General features: G+C 43.2%; 1 protein-coding gene across 1 annotated transcript in view; it reads left to right on the forward strand.

Moving 5' to 3' along the window:
- The window catches only part of zanl (zonadhesin, like), an 86178-nt gene that overhangs the window by 15101 nt on the left and 53884 nt on the right, over positions 1-17193 (forward strand). The window contains exons 18-41 of the mRNA XM_082520070.1: positions 172-368; positions 557-695; positions 1158-1274; positions 1549-1673; positions 2110-2255; positions 2697-2840; positions 2970-3077; positions 4880-5049; positions 5572-5774; positions 7491-7635; positions 7902-8095; positions 8185-8326; positions 8495-8739; positions 10823-10971; positions 12086-12214; positions 12301-12439; positions 12639-12780; positions 13182-13378; positions 13567-13705; positions 14232-14348; positions 14623-14747; positions 15184-15329; positions 15771-15914; positions 16044-16151. Coding sequence (XP_082376196.1) covers positions 172-368; positions 557-695; positions 1158-1274; positions 1549-1673; positions 2110-2255; positions 2697-2840; positions 2970-3077; positions 4880-5049; positions 5572-5774; positions 7491-7635; positions 7902-8095; positions 8185-8326; positions 8495-8739; positions 10823-10971; positions 12086-12214; positions 12301-12439; positions 12639-12780; positions 13182-13378; positions 13567-13705; positions 14232-14348; positions 14623-14747; positions 15184-15329; positions 15771-15914; positions 16044-16151 — 3610 coding nt within the window. The remainder of the gene's footprint in view (positions 1-171; positions 369-556; positions 696-1157; positions 1275-1548; positions 1674-2109; positions 2256-2696; positions 2841-2969; positions 3078-4879; positions 5050-5571; positions 5775-7490; positions 7636-7901; positions 8096-8184; positions 8327-8494; positions 8740-10822; positions 10972-12085; positions 12215-12300; positions 12440-12638; positions 12781-13181; positions 13379-13566; positions 13706-14231; positions 14349-14622; positions 14748-15183; positions 15330-15770; positions 15915-16043; positions 16152-17193) is intronic.

Consider the following 17193-nt stretch of genomic DNA (forward strand, 5'->3'; position numbering starts at 1 on the left):
GCAGGAGACTGGGTTACCACCAAACTCAAACAATCTAGTTACACGGAAGACAACACAGCTGGAAGTGCCAAAGACGTATCTCTTTTCTTGTGAAAAGCTGTCATTTTATATTTTAACCAGCACATACTTTTGTTTCCTATCACTAACTTCAACCTCTTGTGGTCTGCTTAGCACTGAGCTGTCCCCCAAACAGCCACTACGAACCTTGTGCAGATCCTTGTCAGGAAACATGCTTTGGAAAACCCCCCTCCTGCTCTGGTCCCTGCTCTGAGTCCTGTGTGTGTGATCCCAGCTATGTCCTGAGTGCTGGCAAGTGCGTTAAGGAGAACATGTGTGGCTGCAACCACACGAACGGCCAGTATTATGAGGTATGGTGAAGTGGGTCTGATAGGCCGGCAGTGAATCATTTGGTCCTTTGTATTTCAAGTCAGGTCACTTGCAGTCTCTTTATGTCCTCTCTAAAACAACATTTTCATACATACATGCATAAAATGATCTACAAAGAATCATCTGTGCCTGCTATGCTTAATTGTCAATTTTGTTGTCTGTTTGTCAGCCTGGAGAGGAGTTTTTTGAGGAAGACTGCAAGCGAAAATGTTGGTGTGGTGCAGCTGGAATTACCTGTGAAGCCTCTGAATGCCCCCCAATGCATGAATGTAAACTTCAGGATGGAGAGCTGGGCTGCTATCCTACGAGTATGTTTGTAATGTTCACGCCTAAAAAAAACACAGCAAAGCTGTAGCCATTATATTCTAAGTAGGTTTCCAGATCTCATGGGTTGGACTGCCAACCTGAAAAGTTTTGCAACTGTGTTTGATGTGATGCTGTAGACTTTGTCAAAGTTCTCAAACTAGCATTTTCTATCCCTGCTCTAATATACATAATTAGACTGAGCAATGGAAGATAGAGAAGCACAACCCACAGGCGTCTTTTACTTTCAATAACAGTGAAATATTTATGTGTGTGTTGCTGTTATGTTTCTTTTGCTCTCTTCTGTACAGTTTGTCTATAACAACACTTGTTACATGCGATTCTTTATAATACAAAATCACAGAATTGCAGAAAATTTTTGTCTAGTCAGGAAATGACATATTCTTTGCATCTTTTTTATCATCTGTGTTTCAGTCTGATGTTCCTGATGTTTTTCCCTCTCTCAGGTTTTCAGGATTGTGTAGTTTCTGGGGATCCACACTACAACACCTTTGACAAGAAGTACTACAGCTTCATGGGAACCTGTACTTACACACTGGCAAGAAGCTGTAGGAACAGCACAGGTACACACTATTTTGAGACATTTATTCATTAAGATGTTTGGGTTTCATTGCACCTGTTCTAGTCTTGCCACACCACACGCACAAATGAAAGTTTAAATGAGCTAAATTTACTCATTTATTATTTTCATCGCAAAGCATGACAGATGTTGTTTTCATTCACGTTTGCTGCAAAGAGAAGACACTGAATGTCAGTGGTGGTTTGTATGTTAATGCCAATGTTCACCTTTAATATAAACACACAATATTCCTGATTGTCGTGGTCTTCCCTGTGCAGGCCCTTGGTTCTCTGTGGAGGCAAAGAATGAAGAGAGAGGAGTTGCAGGAGTGTCATACCTGAGGAAGCTATATGTGACAGTGGATGGAATTACTGTGACCCTGATGAAGAGCAGTAGAACACTGGTCAGTATGTGAATGAATTACTATCTCTTATATTTCCCATCTTTAAGTAAAATGTGTGCCAGCAGACATCCCACACAGTATTTGTATCATCACCATGGATGTCTTATGTCTACACATAACTGACATTTTAGCAAAGAACTCAAATTATATCTTTAGTTACTTTGTTGCTAACAACATGTAAAAAAAACAAAACAGATTTTTCCCATTTTGTCAGTTGAATCTATGCCAAAGATAACACAGTGTGATAGGCATAAAGCAATGTCTTTCTTGCTTGTTAAAACTATACAAAGTCTGTTTTTGCCTGATATACTGCACATTGCACACTCTTTGTACTTTTATACTCCCTGACCTGTCCACCAATTAGACGTTTACACAGTCTGTTTAACATCTTTATATTCTTATGTTCTTAACATCTTTTTCTTCATCACTGAATCAGGTGAACGGAGTACGGGTGGCTCTGCCCCACTCCCCCTCTCCTCTCATGTCTATTAGTCTTGCTGGTCAGTTCATCACGCTTCAAACATCCTTTGGCCTGAGGGTGCGTTGGGATGGAAACCATTATGCCCAGATCTCAGTTCCCAGGTTAGTATAAATATTGGTTTGAACTATTTTGATATTGTAGAACTTCTTTTTATTTGCTTCACACATTCATACAATACACCTGACCACTGTCTCCATTGCTCCATCATTCTTTTTTTGATGACCACTTTCCTCCGATGCAACCATAACCTAACGATCTGAAGAAACTCTGATAGATAACGATCTAAACTGCTGAACATCACCAGTTGTTTTATGTATGTTGTGAAAACAAAGCAGTCCATTTGTGTGCATATTGTGGACTTATGCAACTTTTAATATATACTAACGATGCCCTGGTTTATTGTATCAGGGATCTTTGCATTCTCTTCATTTGTTTCTAGAATTACAATAAAAGGCCAAGCAACACCTTATTAAACATTGCAAATATTCTTAAGCTTGTCTTATTTTAATCCTACATATCCTGCCTTGACTTTGTCCTACCAGCTCCTACTATGACCAAATGTGTGGCCTTTGTGGTGACTATGATGGGAACCCAGACAATGACTTCACTAAACCAGATGGCACTGTGGCAGGAAATAGTAATGACTTTGGGAACAGCTGGCAGACCAAAGACGATGAAGATGACTCGTGAGTTCCAACATATCTATCTTTCTGTCTTTTGGATTTCTTCTGGTTATGTCTTTCGTTACCTTGCTGTCGGACTCTTTCTGACAAACTGAAGAGGATGTAACTGTGTTTTGTATTTGTATTGAGCAGATGTACCCCAGGAACAAAGCCTGATCCAGACTGTGACCCCAATTTGGAAGCTGAAGTTGTAAAACCAGAGAAATGTGGTAAAATTACAGACCCTACTGGACCCTTCCGGTAAGAATTCACAACCCCTCCACTTTTGGTTATCGACTTGGTTAAACTGATGGGATTCCTGGGATTTTCCAACGTTTTTTTCCTGACCTTATAAAATCATGAAATAGATGGCAGCATGCCTGGTAATCACCCAACTGACCTGTAAAATATGAATAAATATTTTCAATACTATTACTGTAATGCTGTAATGAACCCTTCTGGCACTGGGATGCCAGTTTTGTTCTTTGTCCCTCATTCTCAAACGCAGCAGCAAGTTTTTACCAATGACTTGCCAGTTTATCTCTATCTATCGTTGCAAAAAACCTGGGATACCAGGTTCTTTCTATAACCCTCCTTTGCAAATGCCACAGTGAGCTTTTGGCACCAGGATGCCAAGTTATTATTCCTCATTTGCAAATGCATCAACAAGGTTTTCTACCCAGGAGATTCCAGTTTCCCTTCACCTCTATCCCTCCCTCGCACAATGCAGCAGCATGCTTCTTGGCACTAGGATGTCAGGCTTTCTTTCTCTATCCCTCCTTCACAAATGCAGGAGCAAGCTTTTAGCACCGGGTTGCCAGTTCCTCTTCTGTCCCTCCCTTTTTCACAAAAATGCAGCAGCATGTTTTTTGGCACAGGAATGCCAGGTTCTCTTTCTCTTTTCCTCCTTTACAAATCCAGCAGAATGCTTTTTGCAATGGTACTCCAGGTTCTATTTCTCTGTCTTTTTCAAATTTGCCAGCATACATCTGGCACCGGGATGCCAGTTCTTTTCCTTCATTTGCAGTAGCAAGCTTTTCTTCCCTCTATCTCTCCTGAGCAAAATGCAGCAGCGTGCTTTTTGGCACCTGGAAGCCAGTATCTCTTCCCACTTTCCCCAATAACTTGGATGCCAGGGTCCATGCATTTATCTATCTTTCACAAAATGTAACAGTGCACATTCCTGACACCGTATTGCCAGTCTTTGTCTCCATATCGATCATTTTCAAACACACCAGAATAGCTTTTACGAGCCGTCAAGCCATTGCCTCATGTCTTAAAATACAGACATGCATCCATCCAGCCTCCACACCAGTCGAGCCACGTTGCCACTCGATCAGGGGTTCTCCTCATTAAGCTATTAAGGTCTTTCGTTTTCTGAAATTTGCTTTGTGGTCTTCTCCCACCATTCCTTCGTAATTTTCCGAACTCAACCACTCCACTCTCTGGAATCCTTGACCATCTTCTCTCTGCGCTTCTCTTTTGTCCTGCTTTCCTTCTTCCACTTCAGCCGGTAGCGGCAGATGGCTGTCCTTCCATGGGAATGGTTTTGCCAGAAGTTTCTTACTGTTAAAAGGAGTTGTTCCTTCCCAATTCCCAAAGTGCTTGCTCATAGGGAGTCATATGATTGTTGGGTTTTCTCTGTAGGTATTATTGCAGGGTCTACCTTACATATAAAGCACCTTGAGGCGATTGTTGTTGTGATTTGGGGCTGTATAAATAAATTGAATTGAAAAATTGAATTATTCCTGCAGAGGTCTTTCACCTTCACAATGCACAGTTATTGCTGCTTCTAGGGTATGTCTTCTTTGGGGATCTGCCAGCCCAGGAGCCGCTGCCAGTCCCCAGCGAGGCCTTCCCCAAACCGCAGTTCAATTCATGTTTAAGCCATTCACCTTTATTCAATGGCCCCATCTAGTGAATTGTTGCTAAACTTATGCAACAATTGTTGACTGTTTCACCACCAAATGTAGCTTGTTTGTTTGTTCGAACTCAGATTTTCAGTATATATGAGCCTCTGCCTTTTCCTACCTAAGCTAAGTGAGTGCTTTTCTCTGTTACAGGGAGTGCATCAGTGTAGTTAATCCCACTCCATTCTTCCAAAGCTGTGTGTATGACATGTGTCAGTTCAACGGCCAGCAGCACGTGCTGTGTGACCAGCTCCAGGCCTACACTGACGCATGTCATAGTGCTGGAGCCAAAGTCTACCAATGGAGAACTCCAGACTTCTGCCGTAAGTTTGAATCTGAGATATACCAAATATATCTAAAAGATATATGATATATAAAACATAGTCACAGTGACATCACCCATTGGCTTGATAAGCCCCATTCTGAAGCATAAATGAATAAAGACTTGAATAATACCTTTTCATTTTGGAAAAATGAGCCTTCAGCATTTTCCCTTTTAAATGGGGTGCATGCCATAGCTTCTCCATTTGGAAGTTGTCTCCACCTGTAAATATAACCACGATATATTACATCCTGCTCACCAACATTATAATTGAACTTATAATCATATTTATAATTGTATAGGGAGGAGAGTTTAAGATACAGTGCACAATGCTGAAACCAATGTAAAATATTCAATGCAGTTAATATTATCCTTGCTTTCATTTATGACACTGAGTTAAATCAATATGAGATACGTAGGTGCCCTGTCTTTGAATCATCGTACTACCCACTCCCTTCTCTGTTGCTATTTGTCCACCATTGTTCCCTCTCATTATTGTTCATCCCTGTGTTTGTCCACACAGCTCTGACCTGTCCTCCCAATAGCTCCTACTCCCTTTGTGTGAGTTCATGTCCTGAGACATGTCTTGGTGTGGTGGGACCACCTGGCTGTGAGGAAGTGTGTGTGGAGGGTTGTGAGTGTAACCCTGGCTTCATTCTCAGTGATGACAAATGTGTGGAACTGAGAGACTGTGGTTGTGTGGACCCCAGTGGAACCTATCACCCTGTAAGTGGAAACAGCCTCCAAACAATTAAAACCATATTCCATTTACCTTTAAAATGTGCTAAGCTCATGCTAACATCATTTTCAGTTCTCTTTATAACTTCAACAGGAGAGACGCCAAGAGACACAAAGACCCTACAGTACAAAAGAAATTAAAACTCAACTAAATTAAGGGTGCATAGACTGCAGAGAACTGTTGGCACATAAATATTGGTTTTACAACAAAGATTTTTACTTTCAACTTATCAAGCACAGATTATATTTATTATACTGTATTATACCTGAATTTAAAAGACACTGGTGTTATAGAATTTGTATTTATGTCATAGCATTTACATACTGGTGCCACCACAATTAGCAAGCCCAAAATCAATAAATAAATGAGTAAAGGTTGGCCTAATTAGTTAGTGGCATACAGAATCCCTGGTTTGCATCCAAATGTATATTTATCATTTTGATCTTTATATTCGTGTGATGTATAAGAGAGAATGTAAAAGGAGTCTGCAAAGAAAGGCGTCTGGACTTCTTTAAGTTGCTTGAAGACTTAAAGACTTAAAGAAGTCCAGACGCTTTTCTTTGCAAGCTCCTTTGACTACGATGACCTGGATGACTGAGAACCTTCACAGACATCCATCCATCCATCCATCCATCTTCATCCGCTTTGTCCGGGGCCGGGTCGCGGGGGCAGCAGCCTAAGCAAAGAGGCCCAGACCTCCCTCTCCCCAGCCACCTCCTCCAGCTTATCCGGGGGAATACCAAGGCGTTCCCAGGCCAGCCGAGAGATATAATCTCTCCAGCGTGTCCTGGGTCTGCCCCGGGGCCTCCTCCCGGTGGGACATGCCTGGAACACCTCACCCAGGAGGCGCCCAGGGGGCATCCTTGTCAGATGCCCGAACCACCTCAGCTGGCTCCTTTCGATGTGGAGCAGCAGCTGCTCTACTCTGAGCCCCTCCTGGATGGCCGAACTTCTCACCCTATCTCTAAGGGAGAGGCCAGCCACCCTTCGGAGGAAGCTCATTTCTGCCGCTTGTATCCGCGATCTCGTTCTTTCGGTCACTACCCACAGCTCGTGGCCATAGGTGAGGGTAGGGACGTAGATCGACCGGTAAATTGAGAGCTTCGCTTTTACACTCAGCTCCCTCTTCACCACGACGGACCGGTGCAGCGTCCGCATTACTGCAGCTGCAGCCCCAATCCGTCTGTCGATCTCCGGCTCCCTTCTCCCATCACTCGCGAACAAGACCCCGAGATACTTGAACTCCTCCACTTGTGGCAGGAACTCATCCCCGACCCGGAGTGGGCACTCCACCCTTTTCCGGCTGAGAACCATGGCCTCAGATTTGGAGGTGCTGATCCTCATTCCCGCTGCTTCACACTCGGCTGCGAACCGTTCCAGTGCGAGCTGGAGGCCTTCACCCGATGAAGCCAACAGAACCACATCATCTGCAAAAATCAGAGATGAGAGTCTGAGGCCACCAAAGCGAAAGCCCTCCGCCACTTGGCTGCGCCTAGAAATCCTGTCCATAAAAATTATGAACAGAACCGGAGACAAAGGGCAGCCCTGGCGAAGCCCATCACCCACCGGGAACGAGTCCGACTTATTGCCGGCAATGCGAACCAAGCTCTTGCAACGGTTGTATAGGGACCTTCACAGACATATAAGAGAGAATTACATGACAAAATTTTGATTGTTTTTTGCATTCTGTGTACATTTGTCAGGTGGGCGATGACTGGTACTTGGAGGGTTGTGAACAAAAGTGTATGTGTCACAGTGGAGGTCTGCTACAGTGTCATAACACCAGCTGTAACCCAACTACTGAGAGCTGCCAACTACAAGATGGAGAATATGAATGCCACCCTCTGGGTATGTTAATCACACAGCTTCACATAGAAATAGCTGCATGAATGCATGGATGTGGATTACAGTGTCAAGTGCTTTATCCGACTGGCCCTAGAAATGCAGTAAATAAATGCAGTCATTTTAGCAACAGGCGCTCCAAACCTCCACTGTCTCAACTGATGTTGTTAGTTTGGACTGAGTTTGTTAACACTGCATAATAACTTCCTACCTTTTTAGTTCCTGAAAGAGTATCTGCTCATTTTCCAGTAATCCTTTTTCTTTCTACCCAGACCTGTGTCCTCCTAACGCAGAGTATATAGAGTGTGGTCCAGCTTGCATTCCTACATGTATGGAACCCTCTACCAACTGTTCTGGCTCCTGCATCACTGGGTGTTTCTGCAAACCAGGCTTTGTCTTCAAAGGACGGCACTGCGTGCCACTGGACAAGTGTGGTTGTTTAGATGACAACAATAACTATTATGAGGTCAGATGTCCTAGTTAGTACTGTGTACAGTGTACATTTAAAGACATACAGTATACTTTCTCAGTACTGATTGTTTTCATTTTATCCAGCCTGGTGAGATAGTATTTGGAGATGGCTGCACAAAGCTGTGTCGCTGTGTAGGGAACTACACTTTGGAATGTGTTGATAACTCCTGTGACCCCACTGAAGAGTGTCGAGAGGTTAATGGTGTTGCAGGCTGTTATCCTAAAGGTAATAATGTTTGTTGACTTTATTGTTGTTGACTTGATTTAATGCAGTGTAATAAATTACATCTGCACAAAGAGCACCTTGTGTTGTGCTTTACAGTCAGTCGGTATAACTTGATAGTTGACAGTGTGGAAATTACAATTTTCTTTTTCTCATATATTATTCCTTTAGGTACATCCACATGCATTGCATCTGGCGATCCACACTACACCAGCTTTGACAAACGCAAATATGACTTCATGGGCAACTGCAGCTATCTGATGTCTAGTCCATGCAATGACACAACTGTGCCCTACTTTGAGGTCCATACTGACAATGAAAACCGGTATAACAGGCCGACCATCTCCTATGTGAATGCCGTACATGTATACGCACAGATGATAAAGATCTCCATTCTCAAAGGTGGCACTGTGCAGGTAAGACATGAGAGGAAGAAACAGGATGTTTTGCATGTGAAAACCAATCACGCTTTCACGTTATCAGGCACTACTGCATTACAAACAAACATCATTCTGTGGTACAAATCACTGCACATGCTCAGGAACACTTCTGAAAACCACTGCAATTGACCATGGAAAGAAACTTGCACTTACACTTAACACTTAGTTCCTCCTACGCCGAGCGACGCATCGGGCAGCTAACAATCTCCATCGATGTCGGTCAGGGGCGAATGTTTCAGCTTCGTCCCAGGCGATGTCGACTGTTTTCAGATCATCCATAAACATTCGACGCCATGTGATATTTGGTCGGCCTTGCTTTTGCTGGTTCTGCCAAAGGCTTCTTCCTGTTAAAAGACGCCTCTGTCACCAAAGTGCTTGGTCAATGGGGTCATATGATTGTTGTTTTTTTTCTCTGTATGTATTATTGTAAGGTCTATCTTAAAATATAAAGCACCTTGAGGTGACTGTTTTTGTGATTTGGGACTATATAAAAAACATTGAATTTAAATGAATTGAATTGGAGACGTCGGAGGACACCGGCAGCCTTCCCTACTTTGGAGTTTACATCTTGATCAGAGATCCCATAATTCGAGATGATGCTGCCCAGATATGTGAAATTTTCCAACTTATCAGCACGTTATTGGTTGATTATGACGGGAACATGGGCAGTTGTGTAGCCAACTCCGAGTACCTTGGTTTTCTTGGCGCTTATTCGTAATCCGACTTCCTCACCTGCCTCTGCAAAGCTGCAGTCCATTCTTGGAGGTCTTCCGTAGTCGAGCCCAGTAGGGGCCCAGTAGCCAATTCAAAGGAATAAGGCAAAGCACTTTCCCGGGTACCGACAGGAGCGTGATGCCCCGGCAGTTGTTACAGTCACCCAAATCGCCTTTCGGGAAGTTTGGTGATAACACCTTTTGCCCATTCATAGGGTACACGCGATGTTGTCCAGCAGGCGTTTAGGGGTCTTCTAAGGGCGCCATCCAATCATCTGTCTGGACGCAGAACCGGGAGTTGGAGCAGAGACCACAAAAGGCGTATACAAACTGCTGGGGGACTCCATATTGACGTGGGATAGCCCATAGAGTCGGCCGGTGGACGTTGTCAAAAGCTTTCTTGAAGTCGTTGAAATTACCCATTCATAGGGTACATGCGATGTTGACCAGCAGGCATTTAGGGGACTTCTAAGGGCGGCATCCAACTGGGCTTCGTCGTCCTTCAGCATTGTGGGGAGGAACTCGTCCAGGCCAACATCGCTGTCTTGACTTCGGCATTGCTAATTTTTCCGATATCGAAAGGAAGAAGATCCATGGAGGGTGCAAGTTATTCGGCCTCGAACAAGTGGAGTGGCTCGGGCTGGTTTAAAGTATCGCAGAACTGTTTTGCTCAACGTTGGTCTTGCTCAGCGTCAGTGAGGAGGACTCGTCCATTTTGTCTCGGATTGGGACAGAGCGGCCACTGCGAGCCCCTGTTAGATCGTACAATGCGATTTAATATTCGGGTATCGTTCTGGTCGACTGTTTTCTTGTGCATTCATGCCTTTGGCTTCGATCCACTTTCGCTTGCCATGCCGGCAGCTGCGTTTAACATGTCGGGCATGACATTTACAGACATCATTGGCATGAGAAATGGTAAATGGCCTGTATTTATATAGCGCTTTACTAGTCCCTAAGGACCCCAAAGTGCTTTACATATCCAGTCATCCACCCATTCACACACACATTCACACACTGGTGATGGCAAGCTACATTGTAGCCACAGCCACCCTGGGGCGCACTGACAGAGGCGAGGCTGCCAGACACTGGCGCCACCGGGCCCTCTGACCACCACCAGTAGGCAACGGGTGAAGTGTCTTGCCCAAGGACACAACGACCGAGACTGTCCAAGCCGGGGCTCGAACCGGCAACCTTCCGATTACAAGGCGAACTCCCAACTCTTGAGCCACGATCGCCCACTAAAGGAACGTTTCTTTTCAGTTACAGATAGTAATGTTGTGACATGGGTAATTAAAAAATGAAAATGTTGGCCAGATTTGATGTACTCTGCCTATTTTCCCATACAGGTTAATGGGACCAATGTCAATCTGCCACTGTCTCCGTCCCCTGGTATTTCTGTGTTCAAGTCAGGAAAACACTACACTGTCTCCATGAACTTTGGTGTGACGGTTCGCTATGATGGAAACGCCTTCATGGACATCAAAGTAATCGAAGAGTGAGTGAAGACCAAATTCATGGTTTCCTTATAAAGTGGTGTTTTAATCACAAGTTCACCAGTCCAGAAATCTACATCCATACTGATACAACTAAAACTATATGTCATGCGCCACGGCGCGCGTGCACAAAAGGATCCAGATGCAGACTCCGCGCTAACAGAAAAGACACTTTATTGAAATAACGAAAGGCGACCCGGGAAAACTAGAGAGCAAAACAAGAAACTAAAAACCCGGGGAATAATGACACGAGGAAGCCAGGATCGGGACCATGGGAGGCTGCAATAGAAAGGGGAGATGATTACTAGGGAGCCGGAAAGTAGGGAAAACACATCAGGACTGAGTTAGAGTAGGGGGCTTACGATGGAACGGGACTGTGGGAGCTCGGGAGGGAAGTGTGGCAGTCCGTGAGCAGAAAGTCCGTGGAAATAGCGAATGGGCCAGATGATGCACCGAGTGATCCAGTTGAGCCGGAGGACAGGCAGGTGGCAGACGCCGAGTCGAAACCTGGACACAAGTAGGCAGATTAAACACAGTTCCAACCAGAAGGGAATGCACGCTTTCGTGGAAGTCTAGTTACCACTGTGGGGGGACTAACGGACTGGCGTGGAGCCTTCCATCAGTGCCGGGTTCAGTAGATCTCCGTGTAGTCACCGTGATGGAGAACAGATGTGCCGGTGATAGCCCGGGGGTGTGGCTACCCGAGCGTCACGCATTCCTCAGACACAGGACCACGGACCATGACACTATAACACATTTTCATATACTGAACATGACTCCTTTATCTGTAAGGAGTAGTAAGGTGATAAAGGCAGAGATTAATGACACAGCTAGGATATTTTATTTAAACAATTTAGCAGGGGCAACACAAACAGCTCCCTCAAAATTTCAAGATAAAATCACACAAAACTTCTAATTTCCTGACTAGTTAATTCTATGCTGATGCTATCAAACGCATCAAATGTACATGTCTGATCTTTTAGTCTTACTAATGTGTGGGGTTTAGTCTACTGCTGAAAAGAAACTTGGCTGCAATTAAAACACGTTGTAGTTCTGGCTTACTTGTTAGTCTTTCTTGCATAAGACTCTAACACAATCATTTTCTGCAATCTGCAGCTATCAGAACAAGCTGTGTGGCCTGTGTGGCAACTATGATGGAGATACTAAAGATGACTTCCGCAAACCAGATGGAAGCTTAGCTGAAAATGCCAATGACTTTGGACACAGTTGGAACATGAATCCAGAGTGAGTATTGCAGAGATGCAAGTGTAAAGAAACATTTACCATTGACAAAAGACAAATGTTCTTAAGATGATGGTCTGTCTTGACAGATGTAATGAGAAACCCAACACTACGATCCCTGGGTGCAATGAAGAAGAACAGGAACTGTATGAAAGCTCTGGATATTGTGGCATTCTGCTGGACAAAAATGGACCTTTTGCTGTGTGCCATCCCAAAGTCAACCCCAATGTATGTTCATGTAGAGGATAGTGCACATATAATAAACAAATGTGGAACCAGTCCTTATTCTGAGCTTGTTGTATTTGTGTATGTGTGTGTGCATTCAGGGTGAAAATGTGATATTCGTAATAGTGGAATAATTTGAATATGTGGTTTTAGATGGTCACACAATATAAAGCATTGTAACAAAGTGATTGTTTGTTCTCAGAATTACTTCAGGGACTGTGTCTTTGACTTGTGTGAGCTGGATGGTGCCAAGCCCATTTTGTGTGAAGCCATTGAAGCCTATGTCAATGAATGCCAAGATCGTGGGGTCAACCTTGGACCATGGAGGAATGAAACCTTCTGCCGTGAGTATTGGAAGGACAAATGATTTAATTTAGTAGTAAAATATCTTTAGGTATATCATTAGGTAAAAATCAGCTTGGCTGAGTAGTTGGGAGATAATAACACAAGAGAGTTTTTGGTCAGTTTTGACTTGTGGAAGAGTACTTCATACGGGCTTCCTACTCACTAAAGTTAACTGAGGGAGTGCTGCTTTAGCATACCTAGTTGGGCAGACAACATATACCAAGAGGCTGCAGGAGACTGGGTTACCACCAAACTCAAACAATCTAGTTCCACGGAAGACAACACAGCTGGAAGTGCCAAAGACGTATCTCTTTTCTTGTGAAAAGCTGTCATTTTATATTTTAACCAGCACATACTTTTGTTTCCTATTACTAACTTCAACCTCTTGTGGTCTGCTTAGCACTGAGCTGTCCCCCAAACAGCCACTACGAACCTTGTGCAGATCCTTGTCAGGAAACATGCTTTGGAAAACCCCCCTCCTGCTCTGGTCCCTGCTCTGAGTCCTGTGTGTGTGATCCCAGCTATGTCCTGAGTGCTGGCAAGTGCGTTAAGGAGAACATGTGTGGCTGCAACCACACGAACGGCCAGTATTATGAGGTATGGTGAAGTGGGTCTGATAGGCCGGCAGTGAATCATTTGGTCCTTTGTATTTCAAGTCAGGTCACTTGCAGTCTCTTTATGTCCTCTCTAAAACAACATTTTCATACATACATGCATAAAAGGATCTACAAAGAATCATCTGTGCCTGCTATGCTTAATTGTCAATTTTGTTGTCTGTTTGTCAGCCTGGAGAGGAGTTTTTTGAGGAAGACTGCAAGCGAAAATGTTGGTGTGGTGCAGCTGGAATTACCTGTGAAGCCTCTGAATGCCCCCCAATGCATGAATGTAAACTTCAGGATGGAGAGCTGGGCTGCTATCCTACGAGTATGTTTGTAATGTTCACGCCTAAAAAAACACAGCAAAGCTGTAGCCATTATATTCTAAGTAGGTTTCCAGATCTCTTGGGTTGGACTGCCAACCTGAAAAGTTTTGCAACTGTGTTTGATGTGATGCTGTAGACTTTGTCAAAGTTCTCAAACGAGCATTTTCTATCCCTGCTCTAATATACATAATTAGACTGAGCAATGGAAGATAGAGAAGCACAACCCACAGGCGTCTTTTACTTTCAATAACAGTGAAATATTTATATGTGTGTTGCTGTTATGTTTCTTTTGCTCTCTTCTGTACAGTTTGTCTATAACAACACTTGTTACATGCATTTCTTTATAATACAAAATCACAGAGTTGCAGAAAATTTTTGTCTAGTCAGGAAATGATATATTCCTTGCATCTATTTTAATGCCAGTACAATTCCAAAGCAACAGTGAACTGCACTGTTATTAGGTAATTGTTCTACAGTGGCTTCATCTGTGTTTCAGTCTGATGTTCCTGATGTTTTTCCCTCTCTCAGGTTTTCAGGATTGTGTAGTTTCTGGGGATCCACACTACAACACCTTTGACAAGAAGTACTACAGCTTCATGGGAACCTGTACTTACACACTGGCCAGAAGCTGTAGGAACAGCACAGGTACACACTATTTTGAGACATTTATTCATTAAGATGTTTGGGTTTCATTGCACCTGTTCTAGTCTTGCCACACCACACGCACAAATGAAAGTTTAAATGAGCTAAATTTACTCATTTATTATTTTCATCGCAAAGCATGACATATATTGTTTTCATTCACGTTTGCTGCAAAGAGAAGACACTGAATGTCAGTGGTGGTTTGTATGTTAATGCCAATGTTCACCTTTAATATAAACACACAATATTCCTGATTGTCGTGGTCTTCCCTGTGCAGGCCCTTGGTTCTCTGTGGAGGCAAAGAATGAAGAGAGAGGAGTTGCAGGAGTGTCATACCTGAGGAAGCTATATGTGACAGTGGATGGAATTACTGTGACCCTGATGAAGAGCAGTAGAACACTGGTCAGTATGTGAATGAATTACTATCTCTTATATTTCCCATCTTTAAGTAAAATGTGTGCCAGCAGACATCCCACACAGTAGTTGTATCATCACCATGTATGTCTTATGTCTACACATAACTGACATTTTAGCAAAGAACTCAAATTATATCTTTAGTTACTTTGTTGCTAACAGCATGTAAAAAAAACAAAACAGATTTTTCCCATTTTGTCAGTTGAATCTATGCCAAAGATAACACAGTGTGATAGGCATAAAGCAATGTCTGTCTTGCTTGTTAAAACTATACAAAGTCTGTTTTTGCCTGATATACTGCACATTGAACACTCTTTGTACTTTTATACTCCCTGACCTGTCCACCAATTAGACGTTTACACAGTCTGTTTAACATCTTTATATTCTTATATTCTTAACATCTTTTTCTTCATCACTGAATCAGGTGAACGGAGTACGGGTGGCTCTGCCCCACTCCCCCTCTCCTCTCATGTCTATTAGTCTTGCTGGTCAGTTCATCACGCTTCAAACATCCTTTGGCCTGAGGGTGCGTTGGGATGGAAACCATTATGCCCAGATCTCAGTTCCCAGGTTAGTATAAATATTGGTTTGAACTATTTTGATATTGTAGAACTTCTTTTTATTTGCTTCACACATTCATACAATACACCTGACCACTGTCTCCATTGCTCTATCATTATTTTTTTGATGACCACTTTCCTCTGATGCAACCATAACCTAACGATCTGAAGAAACTCTGATAGATAACGATCTAAACTGCTGAACATCACCAGTTGTTTTATGTATGTTGTGAAAACAAAGCAGTCCATTTGTGTACATATTGTGGACTTATGCAACTTTTAATATATACTAACGATGCCCTGGTTTATTGTATCAGGGATCTTTGCATTCTCTTCATTTGTTTCTAGAATTACAATAAAAGGCCAAGCAACACCTTATGAAACATTGCAAATATTCTTAAGCTTGTCTTATTTTAATCCTACATATCCTGCCTTGACTTTGTCCTACCAGCTCCTACTATGACCAAATGTGTGGCCTTTGTGGTGACTATGATGGGAACCCAGACAATGACTTCACTAAACCAGATGGCACTGTGGCAGGAAATAGTAATGACTTTGGGAACAGCTGGCAGACCAAAGACGATGAAGATGACTCGTGAGTTCCAACATATCTATCTTTCTGTCTTTTGGATTTCTTCTGGTTATGTCTTTTGTTACCTTGCTGTCGGACTCTTTCTGACAAACTGAAGAGGATGTAACTGTGTTTTGTATTTGTATTGACCAGATGTACCCCAGGAACAAAGCCTGATCCAGACTGTGACCCCAACTTGGAAGCTGAAGTTGTAAAACCAGAGAAATGTGGTAAAATTACAGACCCTACTGGACCCTTCCGGTAAGAATTCACAACCCCTCCACTTTTGGTTATCGACTTGGTTAAACTGATGGGATTCCTGGGATTTTACAACGTTTTTTTCCTGACCTTATAAAATCATGAAATAGATGGCAGCATGCCTGGTAATCACCCAACTGACCTGTAAAATATGAATAAATATTTTCAATACTATTACTGTAATGCTGTAATGAACCCTTCTGGCACTGGGATGCCAGTTTTGTTCTTTGTCCCTCATTCTCAAACGCAGCAGCAAGTTTTTACCAATGACTTGCCAGTTTATCTCTATCTATCGTTGCAAAAAACCTGGGATACCAGGTTCTTTCTATAACCCTCCTTTGCAAATACAACAGTGAGCTTTTGGCACCAGGATGCCAAGTTATTATTCCTCATTTGCAAATGCATCAACAAGGTTTTCTACCCAGGAGATTCCAGTTTCCCTTCCCCTCTATCCCTCCCTCGCACAATGCAGCAGCATGCTTCTTGGCACTAGGATGTCAGGCTTTCTTTCTCTATCCCTCCTTCTTAAATGCAGGAGCAAGCTTTTAGCACCGGGTTGCCAGTTCCTCTTCTGTCCCTCCCTTTTTCACAAAAATGCAGCAGCATGTTTTTTGGCACAGGAATGCCAGGTTCTCTTTCTTTCTCTATCCCTCGTTCACAAATGCAGTAGCACACTTTTAGCACCGGGTTGCCAGTTCCTCTTCCGTCCCTCCCTTTTTCACAAAAATGCAGCAGCATGTTTTTTGGCACTGGAATGCCAGGTTCTCTTTCTCTGTCCCTCCTTTGCAAATATACCAGCAAGCTTTTGGGCCCGGGATTCCTGGTTCCTTTCTCTGTTCCTCCTTTACAAATGCAGCAGTAGGCTTTTAGCGCTGGGATGCCATGTTTTCTTTCTCTTTTCCTCCTTTACAAAACCATGGAATACCATTGCAAAAAGTGAATACTTTTTGCAATGGTATTCCAGGTTCTATTTCTCTGTCCTTCTTTTTCAAATTCGCCTGCATACATCAGGTACCGGGATGCCAGGTTCTTTTCCTTCATTTGC

Source organism: Aulonocara stuartgranti, assembly GCF_965226115.1.
Source record: "Aulonocara stuartgranti genome assembly, chromosome: 3".
In the NCBI taxonomy this organism is placed as follows: Eukaryota; Metazoa; Chordata; class Actinopteri; order Cichliformes; family Cichlidae; genus Aulonocara; species Aulonocara stuartgranti.